The 17,664-nt window shown below is 53.2% G+C and overlaps 1 protein-coding gene across 1 annotated transcript in view; it reads left to right on the top strand.

Annotated features, from left to right (window-relative positions):
• Positions 1 to 17,664, top strand: part of adamts13 (ADAM metallopeptidase with thrombospondin type 1 motif, 13) — a 196,053-nt gene that overhangs the window by 157,357 nt on the left and 21,032 nt on the right. The window contains exons 27-29 of the mRNA XM_070863579.1: positions 1,016 to 1,145; positions 13,724 to 13,903; positions 15,342 to 15,518. Coding sequence (XP_070719680.1) covers positions 1,016 to 1,145; positions 13,724 to 13,903; positions 15,342 to 15,518 — 487 coding nt within the window. The remainder of the gene's footprint in view (positions 1 to 1,015; positions 1,146 to 13,723; positions 13,904 to 15,341; positions 15,519 to 17,664) is intronic.

Here is a 17,664-nt window from a genome sequence, read left to right as displayed (position 1 = left end):
CTACAACTTAAGTTGTACAGATCCCTGGTCAGACCCCATCTGCAGTAACTGTGTTCCGTTCTGGGCCCTGCACCTCAGCAAGGATATATAGAAAGAAAGAAAGAATTGCATTTCTATAGCGCCTTTCACCACCCCATGACGTTTCAAAGCGCTTTACAGCCAATGAAGTAATTTTGGAGTGTGGTCATTGTTGTAATGTGGGAAATATCGGCCTTGGAGAGGGAGCAGCACAGATTCACCAGAATGGTACCAGGGATAAAAGGGTTAAGTTACGAGGACAGGTTGCACAGACTGAGCTTGTGTTCCCTCGAGTGTAGAAGGTTAAGGGGCGATCTGATCGAGGTGTTTAAGATGATTAAAGGATTCGATCGGGTAGATCAAGAGAAAAACTATTTCCTGGGGTGGGGCGAGTCCAGAACAAGGGGCAGGACCTTAAAATTAGAGCCAGGCCGTTTCCGGGGTGATGTCAGGAAGCACTTCTTCACACAAAGGGCCGTGGGAATCGGGAACTCTCTCCCCCAAAAAGCTGTTGAGGCTGGGGGTCAATTAAAAATTTCAAAACTGAGATTGATAGATTTGGGTAAGGGTATTAAGGGTTACGGAACCATGGTGGGTAGATGGAGTTAAGATACAGATCAGCCATGATCCAATTGAATGATGGAACAGGCTCAAGGGGCTGAATGGTCTCCTCCTGTTCGAGTAACAGGCTCGAGGGGCTGAATGGCCTCCTCCTGTTCCTGTGTAACAGGCTCGAGGGGCTGAATGGCCTCCTCCTGTTCCTGTGTAACAGGCTCGAGGGGCTGAATGGCCTCCTCCTGTTCCTGTGTTCACCTCCAGCACAGCCCCGCTGAGACATCTCAGAGTGTTGTCTTAAAGCTCATTCCTCCGAACACCATTGAGCTACGAGCGCTCTCCCCTCACCAAGAGGAAAAGCTTTCTGCAAAGGGTAGCTTGCAGAGTCAGCACCCCTGTGAACTGGATCGGAGTTATACTAACGACTGTTGTTTGTCCGCAGGAGTAGCAGATGTCAGGTACGTGTGCGCCGACCTCGAGACCCGGGAGGAGGCACGGCGCGAACGTTGCCACCGGATCTTCCAACCCGACCCCCGCTACGTGGCGTGCGCCACAAAGGCCTGCCCCCCCCGGTAAGTCTCAGTGCTCAAACTGCCCACTTTCATCAGCAGCTTTACGACTGGGCTCCGATACACCACAGCGAGCCCCCGCGTAAGATCAGCTCTGCACTGAACGCATCTCCCTCCGTACAACATCGTCCCTCTACATTGTCCCATCAAACACTCCCAGGGCAGGTACAGCACAGGGTTAGATGCAGAGTAAAGCTCCCTCTACACTGTCCCATCAAACACTCCCAGGGCAGGTACAGGGGGGTTAGATACAGAGTAAAGCTCCCTCTACACTGTCCCATCAAACACTCCCAGGTCAGGTACAGCACAGGGTTAGATGCAGAGTAAAGCTCTCTCTACACTGTCCCATCAAACACTCCCAGGTCAGGTACAGGGGGTTAGATACAGAGTAAAGCTCCCTCTACACTGTCCCATCAAACATTCCCAGGGCAGGTACAGCACGGGGTTAGATACAGAGTAAAGCTCCCTCTACACTGTCCCATCAAACACTCCCAGGGCAGGTACAGGGGGTTAGATACAGAGTAAAGCTCCCTCTACACTGTCCCATCAAACACTCCCAGGGCAGGTACAGGGGGTTAGATGCAGAGTAAAGCTCCCTCTACACTGTCCCATCAAACACTCCCAGGGCAGGAACAGCACGGGTTAGATACAGAGTAAAGCTCCCTCTACACTGTCCCATCAAACACTCCCAGGGCAGGTACAGCACGGGTTAGATACAGAGTAAAGCTCCCTCTACACTGTCCCATTAAACACTCCCAGGGCAGGTACAGGGGGTTAGATACAGAGTAAAGCTCCCTCTACACTGTCCCATCAAACACTCCCAGGGCAGGTACAGGGGGTTAGATACAGAGTAAAGCTCCCTCTACACTGTCCCATCAAACACTCCCAGGGCAGGTACAGGGGGTTAGATACAGAGTAAAGCTCCCTCTACACTGTCCCATCAAACACTCCCAGGGCAGGTACAGAGGGTTAGATACAGAGTAAAGCTCCCTCTACACTGTCCCCATCAAACACTCCCAGGGCAGGTACAGCACGGGTTAGATACAGAGTAAAGCTCCCTCTACACTGTCGTATCAAATACTCCCAGGGCAGGTACAGCACGGGGTTAGATACAGAGTAAAGCTCCCTCTGCACTGTCCCATCAAACACTCCCAGGGCAGGTACAGGGGTTTAGTTAGATACAGAGTAAAGCTCCCTCTACACTGTCCCATCAAACACTCCCAGGGCAGGTACAGCACGGGGTTAGATACAGAGTAAAGCTCTCTCTACACTGTCCCATCAAACAATCCCAGGGCAGGTACAGCATGGGTTATATACAGAGTAAAGCTCCCTCTACACTGTCCCATCAAACACTCTCAGGGCAGATACAGCACGGGGCTAGATACAGAGTAAAGCTCCCTCTACACTGTCGTATCAAACACTCCCAGGGCAGGTACAGGGGTTAGATACAGAGTCAAGCTCCCTTAACACTGTCCCATCAAACACTACCAGGCCAGGTACAGCACGGGGTTATATACAGAGTAAAGCTCCCTCTACACTGTCCCATCAAACACTCACAGGGCAGGTACAGCACGGGTTATATACAGAGTAAAGCTCCCTCTACACTGTCCCATCAAACTCTCCCAGGGCAGATACAGCACGGGGCTAGATACAGAGTAAAGCTCCCTCTACACTGTCGTATCAAACACTCCCAGGGCAGGTACAGGTGTTAGATACAGAGTAAAGCTCCCTCGACACTGTCCCATCAAACACTCCCAGGGCAGGTACAGCACGGGTTAGATACAGAGTAAAGCTCCCTCTACACTGTCCCATCAAACACTCCCAGGTCAGGTACAGGGGGTTAGATACAGAGTAAAGCTCCCTCTACACTGTCCCATCAAACACTCCCAGGGCAGGTACAGCACGGGTTAGATACAGAGTAAAGCTCCCTCTGCACTGTCCCATCAAACACTCCCAGGGCAGGTACAGGGGATTAGTTAGATACAGAGTAAAGCGCCTTCTACACTGTCCCATCAAACACTCCCAGGGCAGGTACAGCACGGGGTTAGATACAGAGTAAAGCTCCCTCTACACAGTCCCATCCAACACTCCCAGCGGCAGGTACAGGGTGTTAGATACAGAGTAAAGCTCCCTCTACACTGTCCCATCAAACACTCCCAGGGCAGGTACAGGGGGTTAGATACAGAGTAAACCTCCCTCTACACTGTCCCGTCAAACACTCCCAGGGCAGGTACAGCACGGGGTTAGATACAGAGTAAAGCTCCCTCTACACTGTCCCATTACACACTCCCAGGGCAGATACAGCACGGGGCTAGATACAGAGTAAAGCTCCCTCTACACTGCCCCATCAAACACTCCCAGGGCAGGTACAGCACGGGGCTAGATACAGAGTAAAGCTCCCTCTACACTGTCCCCATCAAACACTCCCAGGGCAGGTACAGCACGGGTTAGATACAGAGTAAAGCTCCCTCTACACTGCCCCATCAAACACTCCCAGGGCAGGTACAGCACGGGGTTAGATACAGAGTAGAGCTCCCTCTACACTGTCCCATCAAACACTCCCAGGGCAGATACAGCACGGGGCTAGATACAGAGTAAAGCTCCCTCTACACTGTCGTATCAAATACTCCCAGGGCAGGTACAGCACGGGGTTAGATACAGAGTAAAGCTCCCTCTGCACTGTCCCATCAAACACTCCCAGGGCAGGTACAGGGGGTTTGTTAGATACAGAGTAAAGCTCCTTCTACACTGTCCCACGAAACACTCCCAGGGCAGGTACAGCACGGGGTTAGATACAGAGTAAAGCTCCCTCTACACTGTCCCATCAAACACTCCCAGGGCAGGTACAGCACGGGGTTAGATACAGAGTAAAGCTCTCTCTACACTGTCCCATCAAACAATCCCAGGGCAGGTACAGCATGCGTTATATACAGAGTAAAGCTCCCTCTACACTGTCCCATCAAACACTCTCAGGGCAGATACAGCACGGGGCTAGATACAGAGTAAAGCTCCCTCTACACTGTCGTATCAAACACTCCCAGGGCAGGTACAGGGGTTAGATACAGAGTCAAGCTCCCTTAACACTGTCCCATCAAACACTACCAGGCCAGGTACAGCACGGGGTTATATACAGAGTAAAGCTCCCTCTACACTGCCCCATCAAACACTCCCAGGGCAGGTACAGCACGTGGTTAGATACAGAGTAAAGCTCCCTCTACACTGTCCCATCAAACTCTCACAGGGCAGGTACAGCACGGGTTATATACAGAGTAAAGCTCCCTCTACACTGTCCCATCAAACTCTCCCAGGGCAGATACAGCACGGGGCTAGATACAGAGTAAAGCTCCCTCTACACTGTCGTATCAAACACACCCAGGGCAGGTACAGGGGTTAGATACAGAGTAAAGCTCCCTCTACACTGTCCCATCAAACACTCCCAGGGCAGGTACAGCACGGGTTAGATACAGAGTAAAGCTCCCTCTACACTGTCCCATCAAACACTCCCAGGGCAGGTACAGCACGGGTTAGATACAGAGTAAAGCTCCCTCTGCACTGTCCCATCAAACACTCCCAGGGCAGGTACAGGGGATTAGTTAGATACAGAGTAAAGCTCCTTCTACACTGTACCATCAAACACTCCCAGGGCAGGTACAGCACGGGGTTAGATACAGAGTAAAGCTCCCTCTACACAGTCCCATCCAACACTCCCAGCGGCAGGTACAGGGTGTTAGATACAGAGTAAAGCTCCCTCTACACTGTCCCATCAAACACTCCCAGGGCAGGTACAGGGGGTTAGATACAGAGTAAACCTCCCTCTACACTGTCCCATCAAACACTCCCAGGGCAGGTACAGCACGGGGTTAGATACAGAGTAAAGCTCCCTCTACACTGTCCCATTACACACTCCCAGGGCAGATACAGCACGGGGCTAGATACAGAGTAAAGCTCCCTCTACACTGCCCCATCAAACACTCCCAGGGCAGGTACAGCACGGGGTTAGATACAGAGTAAAGCTCCCTCTGCACTGTCCCATCAAACACTCCCAGGGCAGGTACAGCACGGGGCTAGATACAGAGTAAAGCTCCCTCTGCACTGTCGTATCAAATACTCCCAGGGCAGGTACAGGGGTTAGATACAGAGTAAAGCTCCCTCTACACTGTCCCATCAAACACTCCCAGGGCAGGTACAGGGGGTTAGATACAGAGTAAACCTCCCTCTACACTGTCCCATCAAACACTCCCAGGGCAGGTACAGCACTGGGTTAGATACAGAGTAAAGCTCCCTCTACACTGTCCCATTACAAACTCCCAGGGCAGGTACAGCATGGGGTTAGATACAGAGTAAAGCTCCCTCTACACTGTCCCATCAAACACTCCCAGGGCAGGTGCAGCACGGGTTAGATACAGAGTAAAGCTCCCTCTACACTGTCCCCATCAAACACTCCCAGGGCAGATACAGCACGGGTTAGATACAGAGTAATGCTCCCTCTACACTGTCCCATCAAACACTCCCAGGGCAGGTACAGCACGGGTTAGATACAGAGTAAAGCTCCCTCTACTGTCCCATCAAACACTCCCAGGGCAGGTACAGGGTGTTAGATACAGAGTAAAGCTCCCTCTACACTGTCCCATCAAACACTCCCAGGGCAGGTACAGCACGGGGTTAGATACAGAGTAAAGCTCCCTCTACACTGTCCCATCAAACACTCCCAGGGCAGATACAGCACGGGGCTAGATACAGAGTAAAGCTCCCTCTACACTGTCGTATCAAACACTCCCAGGGCAGGTACAGGGGTTAGATACAGAGTCAAGCTCCCTTAACACTGTCCCATCAAACACTACCAGGCCAGGTACAGCACGGGGTTATATACAGAGTAAAGCTCCCTCTACACTGTCCCATCAAACACTCCCAGGGCAGGTACAGCACGTGGTTAGATACAGAGTAAAGCTCCCTCTACACTGTCCCATCAAACACTCACAGGGCAGGTACAGCACGGGTTATATACAGAGTAAAGCTCCCTCTACACTGTCCCATCAAACTCTCCCAGGGCAGATACAGCACGGGGCTAGATACAGAGTAAAGCTCCCTCTACACTGTCGTATCAAACACTCCCAGGGCAGGTACAGGGGTTAGATACAGAGTAAAGCTCCCTCGACACTGTCCCATCAAACACTCCCAGGGCAGGTACAGCACGGGTTAGATACAGAGTAAAGCTCCCTCTACACTGTCCCATCAAACACTCCCAGGGCAGGTACAGCACGGGTTAGATACAGAGTAAAGCTCCCTCTACACTGCCCCATCAAACACTCCCAGGGCAGGTACAGCACGGGGTTAGATACAGAGTAGAGCTCCCTCTACACTGTCCCATCAAACACTCCCAGGGCAGATACAGCACGGGGCTAGATACAGAGTAAAGCTCCCTCTACACTGTCGTATCAAATACTCCCAGGGCAGGTACAGCACGGGGTTAGATACAGAGTAAAGCTCCCTCTGCACTGTCCCATCAAACACTCCCAGGGCAGGTACAGGGGGTTTGTTAGATACAGAGTAAAGCTCCCTCGACACTGTCCCATCAAACACTCCCAGGGCAGATACAGCACGGGGCTAGATACAGAGTAAAGCTCCCTCTACACTGCCCCATCAAACACTCCCAGGGCAGGTACAGCACGGGGTTAGATACAGAGTAAAGCTCCCTCTACACTGTCCCATTACACACGCCCAGGGCAGGTACAGCACGGGGCTAGATACAGAGTAAAGCTCCCTCTACACTGCCCCATCAAACACTCCCAGGGCAGATACAGCACGGGGCTAGATACAGAGTAAAGCTCCCTCTACACTGTCGTATCAAATACTCCCAGGGCAGGTACAGGGGTTAGATACAGAGTAAATCTCCCTCGACACTGTCCCATCAAACACTCCCAGGTCAGGTACAGCACAGGGTTAGATGCAGAGTAAAGCTCCCTCTACACAGTCCCATCCAACACTCCCAGCGGCAGGTACAGGGTGTTAGATAGAGTAAAGCTCCCTCTACACTGTCCCATCAAACACTCCCAGGGCAGGTACAGGGGGTTAGATACAGAGTAAACCTCCCTCTACACTGTCCCATCAAACACTCCCAGGGCAGGTACAGCACGGGGTTAGATACAGAGTAAAGCTCCCTCTACACTGTCCCATTACACACTCCCAGGGCAGGTACAGCACGGGGCTAGATACAGAGTAAAGCTCCCTCTACACTGTCCCATCAAACACTCCCAGGGCAGATACAGCACGGGGCTAGATACAGAGTAAAGCTCCCTCTACACTGTCGTATCAAATACTCCCAGGGCAGGTACAGGGGTTAGATACAGAGTAAATCTCCCTCGACACTGTCCCATCAAACACTCCCAGGGCAGGTACAGGGGGTTAGATACAGAGTAAACCTCCCTCTACACTGTCCCATCAAACACTCCCAGGGCAGGTACAGCACGGGGTTAGATACAGAGTAAAGCTCCCTCTACACTGTCCCATTACACACTCCCAGGGCAGGTACAGCACGGGGTTAGATACAGAGTAAAGCTCCCTCTACATTGTCCCATTACACACTCCCAGGGCAGGTACACCATGGGGTTAGATACAGAGTAAAGCTCCCTCTACACTGTCCCATCAAACACTCCCAGGGCAGGTGCAGCACGGGTTAGATACAGAGTAAAGCTCCCTCTACACTGTCCCCATCAAACACTCCCAGGGCAGGTACAGCACGGGTTAGATACAGAGTAAAGCTCCCTCTGCACTGTCCCATCAAACACTCCCAGGGCAGATACAGCACGGGGCTAGATACAGAGTAAAGCTCCCTCTACACTGTCGTATCAAATACTCCCAGGGCAGGTACAGGGGTTAGATACAGAGTAAAGCTCCCTCTACACTGTCCCATCAAACACTCCCAGGGCAAGTACAGGGGTTTAGTTAGATACAGAGTAAAGCTCCTTCTACACTGTCCCATGAAACACTCCCAGGGCAGGTACAGCACGGGGTTAGATACAGAGTAAAGCTCCCTCTACTGTCCCATCAAACACTCCCAGGGCAGGTACAGGGTGTTAGATACAGAGTAAAGCTCCCTCTACACTGTCCCATCAAACACTCCCAGGGCAGGTACAGCACGGGTTATATACAGAGTAAAGCTCCCTTAACACTGTCCCATCAAACACTCCCAGGGCAGATACAGCACGGGGCTAGATACAGAGTAAAGCTCCCTCTACACTGGCGTATCAAACACTCCCAGGGCAGGTACAGCACGGGTTATATACAGAGTAAAGCTCCCTCTACACTGTCCCATCAAACTCTCCCAGGGCAGATACAGCACGGGGCTAGATACAGAGTAAAGCTCCCTCTACACTGTCCCATCAAACACTCCCAGGGCAGGTACAGCACGGGTTAGATGCAGAGTAAAGCTCCCTCTGCACTGTCCCATCAAACACTCCCAGGGCAGGTACAGGGGATTAGTTAGATACAGAGTAAAGCTCCTTCTACACTGTCCCATCAAACATTCCCAGGGCAGGTACAGCACGGGGTTAGATACAGAGTAAAGCTCCCTCTACACAGTCCCATCCAACACTCCCAGCGGCAGGTACAGGGTGTTAGATACAGAGTAAAGCTCCCTCTACACTGTCCCATCAAACACTCCCAGGACAGGTTCAGGGGGTTAGATACAGAGTAAACCTCCCTCTACACTGTCCCATCAAACACTCCCAGGGCAGGTACAGCACGGGGTTAGATACAGAGTGAAGCTCCCTCTACACTGTCCCATTACACACTCCCAGGGCAGGTACAGCACGGGGTTAGATACAGAGTAAAGCTCCCTCTACACTGTCCCATCAAACACTCCCAGGGCAGGTGCAGCACGGGTTAGATACAGACTAAAGCTCCCTCTACGCTGTCCCATCACACACTCCCAGGGCAGGTACAGGGGGTTAGATACAGAGTAAAGCTCCCTCTACCCTGTCTCATCAAACACTCCCAGGGCAGTAAACAGGGGGTTAGATACAGAGTAAAGCTCCCTCTACACTGTCCCATCAAACAATCCCAGGGCAGATACAGCACGGGGCTAGATACAGAGTAAAGCTCCCTCTACACTGCCCCATCAAACACTCCCAGGGCATGTACAGCACGGGGTTAGGTACAGAGTAAAGCTCCCTCTACACTGTCCCATCAAACACTCCCAGGGCAGATACAGCACGGGGCTAGATACAGAGTAAAGCTCCCTCTACACTGTCGTATCAAATACTCCCAGGGCAGGTACAGGGGGTTAGATACAAAGTAAAGCTCCCTCTACACTGTCCCATCAAACACTCCCAGGGCAGGTACAGGAGTTAGATACAGAGTAAAGCTCCCTCTACACTGTCCCATCAAACACTCCCAGGGCAGGTACAGCACGGGTTAGATACAGAGTAAAGCTCCCTCTACACTGTCCCATCAAACACTCCCAGGGCAGGTACAGCACGGAGTTAGATACAGAGTAAAGCTCCCTCTGCACTGTCCCATCAAACACTCCCAGGGCAGGTACAGCACGGGGTTAGATACAGAGTAAAGCTCTCTCTACACTGTCCCATCAAACTCTCCCAGGGCAGATACAGCACGGGGCTAGATACAGAGTAAAGCTCCCTCTACACTGTCCCATCAAACACTCCCAGGGCAGGTACAGCACGTGGTTAGATACAGAGTAAAGCTCCCTTAACACTGTCCCATCAAACACTACCAGGCCAGGTACAGCACGGGGTTATATACAGAGTAAAGCTCCCTCTACACTGCCCCATCAAACACTCCCAGTGCAGGTACAGCACGTGGTTATATACAGAGTAAAGCTCCCTCTACACTGTCCCATCAAACACTCACAGGGCAGGTACAGCACGGGTTATATACAGAGTAAAGCTCCCTCTACACTGTCCCATCAAACACTCCCAGGGCAGTTACAGCACGGGGCTAGATACAGAGTAAAGCTCCCTCTGCACTGTCCCATCAAACACTCCTAGGGCAGTTACAGGGGGTGAGTTAGATACAGAGTAAAGCTTCTTCTACACTGTCCCCATCAAACACTCCCAGGGCAGGTACAGCACGGGGTTAGATACAGAGTAAAGCTCCCTCTACACAGTCCCATCCAACACTCCCAGCGGCAGGTACAGGGTGTTAGATACAGAGTAAAGCTCCCTCTACACTGTCCCATCAAACACTCCCAGGGCAGGTACAGGGGGTTAGATACAGAGTAAACCTCCCTCTACACTGTCCCATCAAACACTCCCAGGGCAGGTACAGCACGGGGTTAGATACAGAGTAAAGCTCCCTCTACACTGTCCCATTACACACTCCCAGGGCAGGTACAGCACGGGGTTAGATACAGAGTAAAGCTCCCTCTACACTGTCCCATCAAACACTCCCAGGGCAGGTACAGGGGGTTAGATACAGAGTAAAGCTCCCTCTACACTGTCACATCAAACACTCCCAGGGCAGGTACAGCACGGGGTTCGATACAGAGTAAAGCTCCCTCTGCACTGTCCCATTACACACTCCCAGGGCAGGTACAGCACGGGGTTAGATACAGAGTAAAGCTCCCTCTACATCGTCCCATCAAACACTCCCAGGGCAGGTACAGGGGGTTAGATACAGAGTAAAGCTCCCTCAACGCTGTCCCATCACACACTCCCAGGGCAGGTACAGGTGGTTAGATACAGAGTAAAGCTCCCTCTACACTGTCCCATCAAACACTCCCAGGGCAGGTTCAGGGGGTTAGATACAGAGTAAACCTCCCTCTACACTGCCCCATCAAACACTCCCAGGGCAGGTACAGCACGGGTTAGATGCAGAGTAAAGCTCCCTCTGCACTGTCCCATCAAACACTCCCAGGGCAGGTACAGGGGATTAGTTAGATACAGAGTAAAGCTCCTTCTACACTGTCCCATCAAACACTCCCAGGGCAGGTACAGCACGGGGTTAGATACAGAGTAAAGCTCCCTCTACACAGTCCCATCCAACACTCCCAGCGGCAGGTACAGGGTGTTAGATACAGAGTAAAGCTCCCTCTGCACTGTCCCATCAAACACTCCCAGGGCAGGTTCAGGGGGTTAGATACAGAGTAAACCTCCCTCTACACTGTCCCATCAAACACTCCCAGGGCAGGTACAGCACGGGGTTAGATACAGAGTGAAGCTCCCTCTACACTGTCCCATTACACACTCCCAGGGCAGGTACAGCACGGGGTTAGATACAGAGTAAAGCTCCCTCTACACTGTCCCATCAAACACTCCCAGGGCAGGTGCAGCACGGGTTAGATACAGACTAAAGCTCCCTCTACGCTGTCCCATCACACACTCCCAGGGCAGGTACAGGGGGTTAGATACAGAGTAAAGCTCCCTCTACCCTGTCTCATCAAACACTCCCAGGGCAGTAAACAGGGGGTTAGATACAGAGTAAAGCTCCCTCTACACTGTCCCATCAAACAATCCCAGGGCAGATACAGCACGGGGCTAGATACAGAGTAAAGCTCCCTCTACACTGCCCCATCAAACACTCCCAGGGCATGTACAGCACGGGGTTAGGTACAGAGTAAAGCTCCCTCTACACTGTCCCATCAAACACTCCCAGGGCAGATACAGCACGGGGCTAGATACAGAGTAAAGCTCCCTCTACACTGTCGTATCAAATACTCCCAGGGCAGGTACAGGGGGTTAGATACAAAGTAAAGCTCCCTCTACACTGTCCCATCAAACACTCCCAGGGCAGGTACAGGAGTTAGATACAGAGTAAAGCTCCCTCTACACTGTCCCATCAAACACTCCCAGGGCAGGTACAGCACGGGTTAGATACAGAGTAAAGCTCCCTCTACACTGTCCCATCAAACACTCCCAGGGCAGGTACAGCACGGAGTTAGATACAGAGTAAAGCTCCCTCTGCACTGTCCCATCAAACACTCCCAGGGCAGGTACAGCACGGGGTTAGATACAGAGTAAAGCTCCCTCTACACAGTCCCATCAAACACTCCCAGGGCAGGTACAGGGTGTTAGATACAGAGTAAAGCTCCCTCTACACTGTCCCATCAAACACTCCCAGGGCAGGTACAGCACGGGGTTAGATACAGAGTAAAGCTCTCTCTACACTGTCCCATCAAACTCTCCCAGGGCAGATACAGCACGGGGCTAGATACAGAGTAAAGCTCCCTCTACACTGTCCCATCAAACACTCCCAGGGCAGGTACAGCACGTGGTTAGATACAGAGTAAAGCTCCCTTAACACTGTCCCATCAAACACTACCAGGCCAGGTACAGCACGGGGTTATATACAGAGTAAAGCTCCCTCTACACTGCCCCATCAAACACTCCCAGGGCAGGTACAGAGGGTTAGATACAGAGTAAAGCTCCCTCTACACTGTCCCATCAAACACTCCCAGGGCAGGTACAGCACGGGGTTAGATACAGAGTAAAGCTCCCTCTACACTGTCCCATCAAACACTCCCAGGGCAGGTACAGGGGGTTAGATACAGAGTAAAGCTCCCTCTACACTGTCACATCAAACACTCCCAGGGCAGGTACAGCACGGGGTTCGATACAGAGTAAAGCTCCCTCTGCACTGTCCCATTACACACTCCCAGGGCAGGTACAGCACGGGGTTAGATACAGAGTAAAGCTCCCTCTACACTGTCCCATCAAACACTCCCAGGGCAGGTACAGGGGGTTAGATACAGAGTAAAGCTCCCTCAACGCTGTCCCATCACACACTCCCAGGGCAGGTACAGGTGGTTAGATACAGAGTAAAGCTCCCTCTACACTGTCCAATTACACAGTCCCAGGGCAGGTACAGCACGGGTTAGATACAGAGTAAAGCTCCCTCTGCACTGTCCCATCAAACACTCCCAGGGCAGGTACAGGGGGTTAGTTAGATACAGAGTAAAGCTCCTTCTACACTGTCCCCATCAAACACTCCCAGGGCAGGTACAGGGGGTTAGATACAGAGTAAAGCTCCCTCTACACTGTCCCATCAAACACTCCCAGGGCAGGTACAGGGGGTTAGTTAGATACAGAGTAAAGCTCCTTCTACACTGTCCCCATCAAACACTCCCAGGGCAGGTACAGGGGGTTAGATACAGAGTAAAGCTCCCTCTACACTGTCCCATCAAACACTCCCAGGGCAGGTACAGGGTGTTAGATACAGAGTAAAGCTCCCTCTGCACTGTCCCCATCAAACACTCCCAGGGCAGGTACAGTAAAAGTGACCATGAAGCTGTCGGATTGTTGTTAAAAACCCAACTTGTTGACTTATGTCCTTTAGGGAAGGAAACCTGCCACCCTTACCCAATGTGGGCCTATAGGTGACTCCAGTCCCACACCAAAATGGTTGACTCTTACTGCCCTCTGAAGTGTCCTAGCAAGCTGCTCAGTTGTCCCTCAGGTAACTCGGGGATGGCCAGCTCTGCTCACACCCCGAGAATGAATTAAAGTCTGTGCCAAAGACGCTCACACACAGTGCAGCAGGCGAGTGTTCTGGAGCATGACTCTGGCTTGTATTTCCCGTCCTGGCTGTGATGGTGGTTGTAACTCTTGTCATTTGCTGTTTGAAAGGTGGGACGTCCATGAGTTCGGTCCGTGTAACGTTAGCTGTGGGGGCGGAGCACGTCAGCGTGACGTGTATTGCATAAAGATAGAGAGGGGTCTGCATCACCGGCTCGCTGCCTCAGAATGTGACTCCACAGCAAGGCCACCTTCCACGGAGACCTGTAACTCTGATCCCTGTCCTGTCAGGTAAGGACTTCTCATCTGTGGAAAACTGTCCGTGTACTTTGTCTCCATGTGAACCCCTCTGTGTTACCACCAAGGTACAGGCTTCAGTTTGAGGCCCCAGAGTGTCAGGCTGGTTACAGCAGAACAGCAAAGTCAGGACAGCTCATAAACCCGTCCGTCTTGTACCGAACCCCCGACCCCGGATCCCCCGATCCAGAGCCCGCCGACCGAACACTACACCCCACAACACCGAACCCACCGACCCAGCCCCAACCCCGAGCCCCCTCAACCCCGAGCCCCAAAACCCCTGACCCCGAGCCCCCCGACCGTGAACCCCGAACCCCGAACCCGAACCCCCCGACACTGAACCCTGAACCCTGAACCCCGAACCCTCGACCCCGGATCCCCCGATCCAGAGCCCGCCGACCGAACACTACACCCCACAACACCGAACCCTGAACCCGAACCCCCCGACCCCGAGCGCCCCGACCTGACCCCAAGCCCCCCGACCCGACCCTGAACCATCCGAGCCCCCCCGACCCGAACCAGCCCCCCGACCCGAACCGCCCCCCCGACCCGAACCGCCCCCCCGACCCCGAACCGCCCCCCGACCCCGAACCGCCCCCGACACCGAAACCCCCGACCCTGAACCCCCCCGATGTGGCCCTGAACCCCCCCCCCCGAACCCCGAACCCCCCCGATGTGGCCCCGAACCCCCCACCCCCGACCCCGAACCCCCCACCCCCGACCCCGAACCCCCCACCCCCGACCCCGAACCCCCCCCCCGACCCCGAACCCCCCACCCCCGACCCCGAACCCCCCACCCCCGACCCCGAAGCCTCTGACCCAACATTGAACTCCCCAACAGCTTGGTCTCCATCGCTATTTTCTGATTATTCCTATAGTTTATCCCCTTTTAAGTCAAGAAATTCTTTCTCAAGAAAGGAAACACTCACATTTATAAAGAAAGAAAGACTTGCATTTATATAGCGCCTTTCATGGCCACTGGAAGTCTCAAAGCGCTTTACAGCCAATGAAGTATTTTTGGAGTGTAGTCACTGTTGTAATGTTGGAAACGCGGCAGACAATTTGCGCACAGCAAGCTCCCACACACAGCAATGTGATACTGACCAGATAATCTGTTTTTGTTATGTTGAGTATATAGGGTCTTCTCACAATTTCAGGACATCCCAAACGTTTACAGCCAATCAATTACTTTATGTGGCAAACATGAGGACCACTGATTTAATTTCTGCAGGCTCACTATTGCTCTGACTTCTATCACCGTAATACTCTCGGATTCCCTTATCTCGCCTCGCGATCTTCTCGCTCGACTCTCGAGTTGAACTTTCTCCATCCTTCCCCCTTTGTGACTGTGGAATGCTGGGACACAGTCTGCCTGCTGCGAGTCTCTGGCAGATTCCTGTAACTATTTTCCTTTGCGTTCCCTCCGCTGCAGATGGCGGTCCCAGCCCGAATCGTGCAGCGTGCTGTGCGGGGGAGGGGTCAGGCGCAGGCTCCTGTACTGTACAAAGATTCTGCTGGAGCGGGAAGAGCTGATACCAGACAGAGCATGTCTTCATTTGCCTCGACCCGAAGACCAGGAACCCTGCAATCTCCAACCGTGTCCTCCAAGGTCTGTGAGTTTTTCCACTTTTTTTCCCCCACTTCCACACACACTGACTCTCACTGGGGTACGGTCCCACACACACTGACTCTCACTGGGGTACGGGTCCCACACACACTGACTCTCACTGAGGTATGGGTCCCACACACACTGACTCTCACTGGGGTACAGTCCCACACACACTGACTCTCACTGGGGTATGGGTCCCACACACACTGACTCTCACTGGGGTACAGTCCCACACACACTGACTCTCACTGCGGTACAGGTCCCACACACACTGACTCTCACTGGGGTATGGGTCCCACATACACTGACTCTCACTGGGGTATGGGTCCCACACACACTGACTCTCACTGGGGTACAGGTCCCACACACACTGACGCTCACTGGGGTATGGGTCCCACACACACTGACTCTCACTGGGGTACGGGTCCCACAATAACTTACTCTCACTGGGGTATGGGTCCCACACACACTGACTCTCACTGGGGTATGGGTCCCACACACACTGACTCTCACTGGGGTATGGGTCCCACACACACTGACTCTCACTGGGGTACAGTCCCACACACACTGACTCTCACTGGGGTACGGGTCCCACACACACTGACTCTCACTGGGGTACGGGTCCCACACACACTGACTCTCACTGGGGTACGGGTTCCACACACACTGACTCTCACTGGGATATGGGTCCCACACACACTGACTCTCACTGGGGTACGGGTCACACATACACTGACTCTCATTGGGTTATGGGTTCCACACACACTGACTCTCACTGGGGTATGGGTTCCACACACACTGACTCTCACTGGGGTACGGGTCCCACACACACTGACTCTCACTGGGGTATGGGTCCCACACACACTGACTCTCACTGGGGTACAGTCCCACACACACTGACTCTCACTGGGGTACGGGTCCCACACACACTGACTCTCACTAGGGTATGGGTTCCACACACACTGAGTCTCACTGGGGTACGGGTCCCACACACACTGACTCTCACTGGGGTATGGGTCCCACACACACTGACTTTCACTGGGATATGGGTCCCACACACACTGACTCTCACTGGGGTACGGGTCCCACATACACTGACTCTCACTGGGATACAGTCCCATACACACTGACTCTCACTGGGGTACGTGTCCCACACACACTGACTCTCACTGGGGTATGGGTCCCACATACACTGATTCTCACTGGGGTACGGGTCCCACACACACTGACTCTCACTGGGGTACAGTCCCACGCACACTGACTCTCACTGGGGTACAGGTCCCACACACACTGACTCTCACTGGGGTACGGGTCCCACAGACACTGACTCTCACTGGGGTACAGGTCCCACACACACTGACTCTCACTGGGGTACAGTCCCACACACACTGACTCTCACTGGGGTACAGGTCCCACACACACTGACTCTCACTGGGGTACGGGTCCCACAGACACTGACTCTCACTGGGGTACAGGTCCCACACACACTGACTCTCACTGGGGTACAGTCCCACACACACTGACTCTCACTGGGGTACGGGTCCCACACACACTGACTCTCACTGGGGTAGGGGTCCCACACACACTGACTCTCACTGGGGTACGGGTCCCACACACACTGACTCTCACTGGGGTACGGGTCCCACACACACTGACTCTCACTGGGGTACGGGTCCCACACACACTGACTCTCACTGGGGTACGGGTTCCACACACACTGACTCTCACTGGGGTATGGGTCCCACACACACTGACTCTTACTGGGGTACGGGTTCCACACACACTGACTCTCACTGGGGTACGGGTCCCACACACACTGACTCTCACTGGGGTATGGGTCCCACACACACTGACTCTCACTGGGGTATGGGTTCCACACACACTGACTCTCACTGGGATATGGGTTCCACACACACTGACTCTCACTGGGGTACGGGTCCCACACACACTGAGTCTCACTGGGGTACGGGTCCCACACACACTGACTCTCACTGGGGTACAGTCCCACACACACTGACTCTCACTGGGGTATGGGTCCCACACACACTGACTCTCACTGGGATATGGGTCCCACACACACTGACTCTCACTGGGATATGGGTCCCACACACACTGACTCTCACTGGGGTACGGGTCCCACATACAC

This window comes from Pristiophorus japonicus, chromosome 20 (genome assembly GCF_044704955.1).
Source record: "Pristiophorus japonicus isolate sPriJap1 chromosome 20, sPriJap1.hap1, whole genome shotgun sequence".
Taxonomy (NCBI): Eukaryota; Metazoa; Chordata; class Chondrichthyes; family Pristiophoridae; genus Pristiophorus; species Pristiophorus japonicus.
Note: the sequence above shows the minus strand (reverse complement) of the source record. Positions and strands in the feature narration are given on the sequence as shown.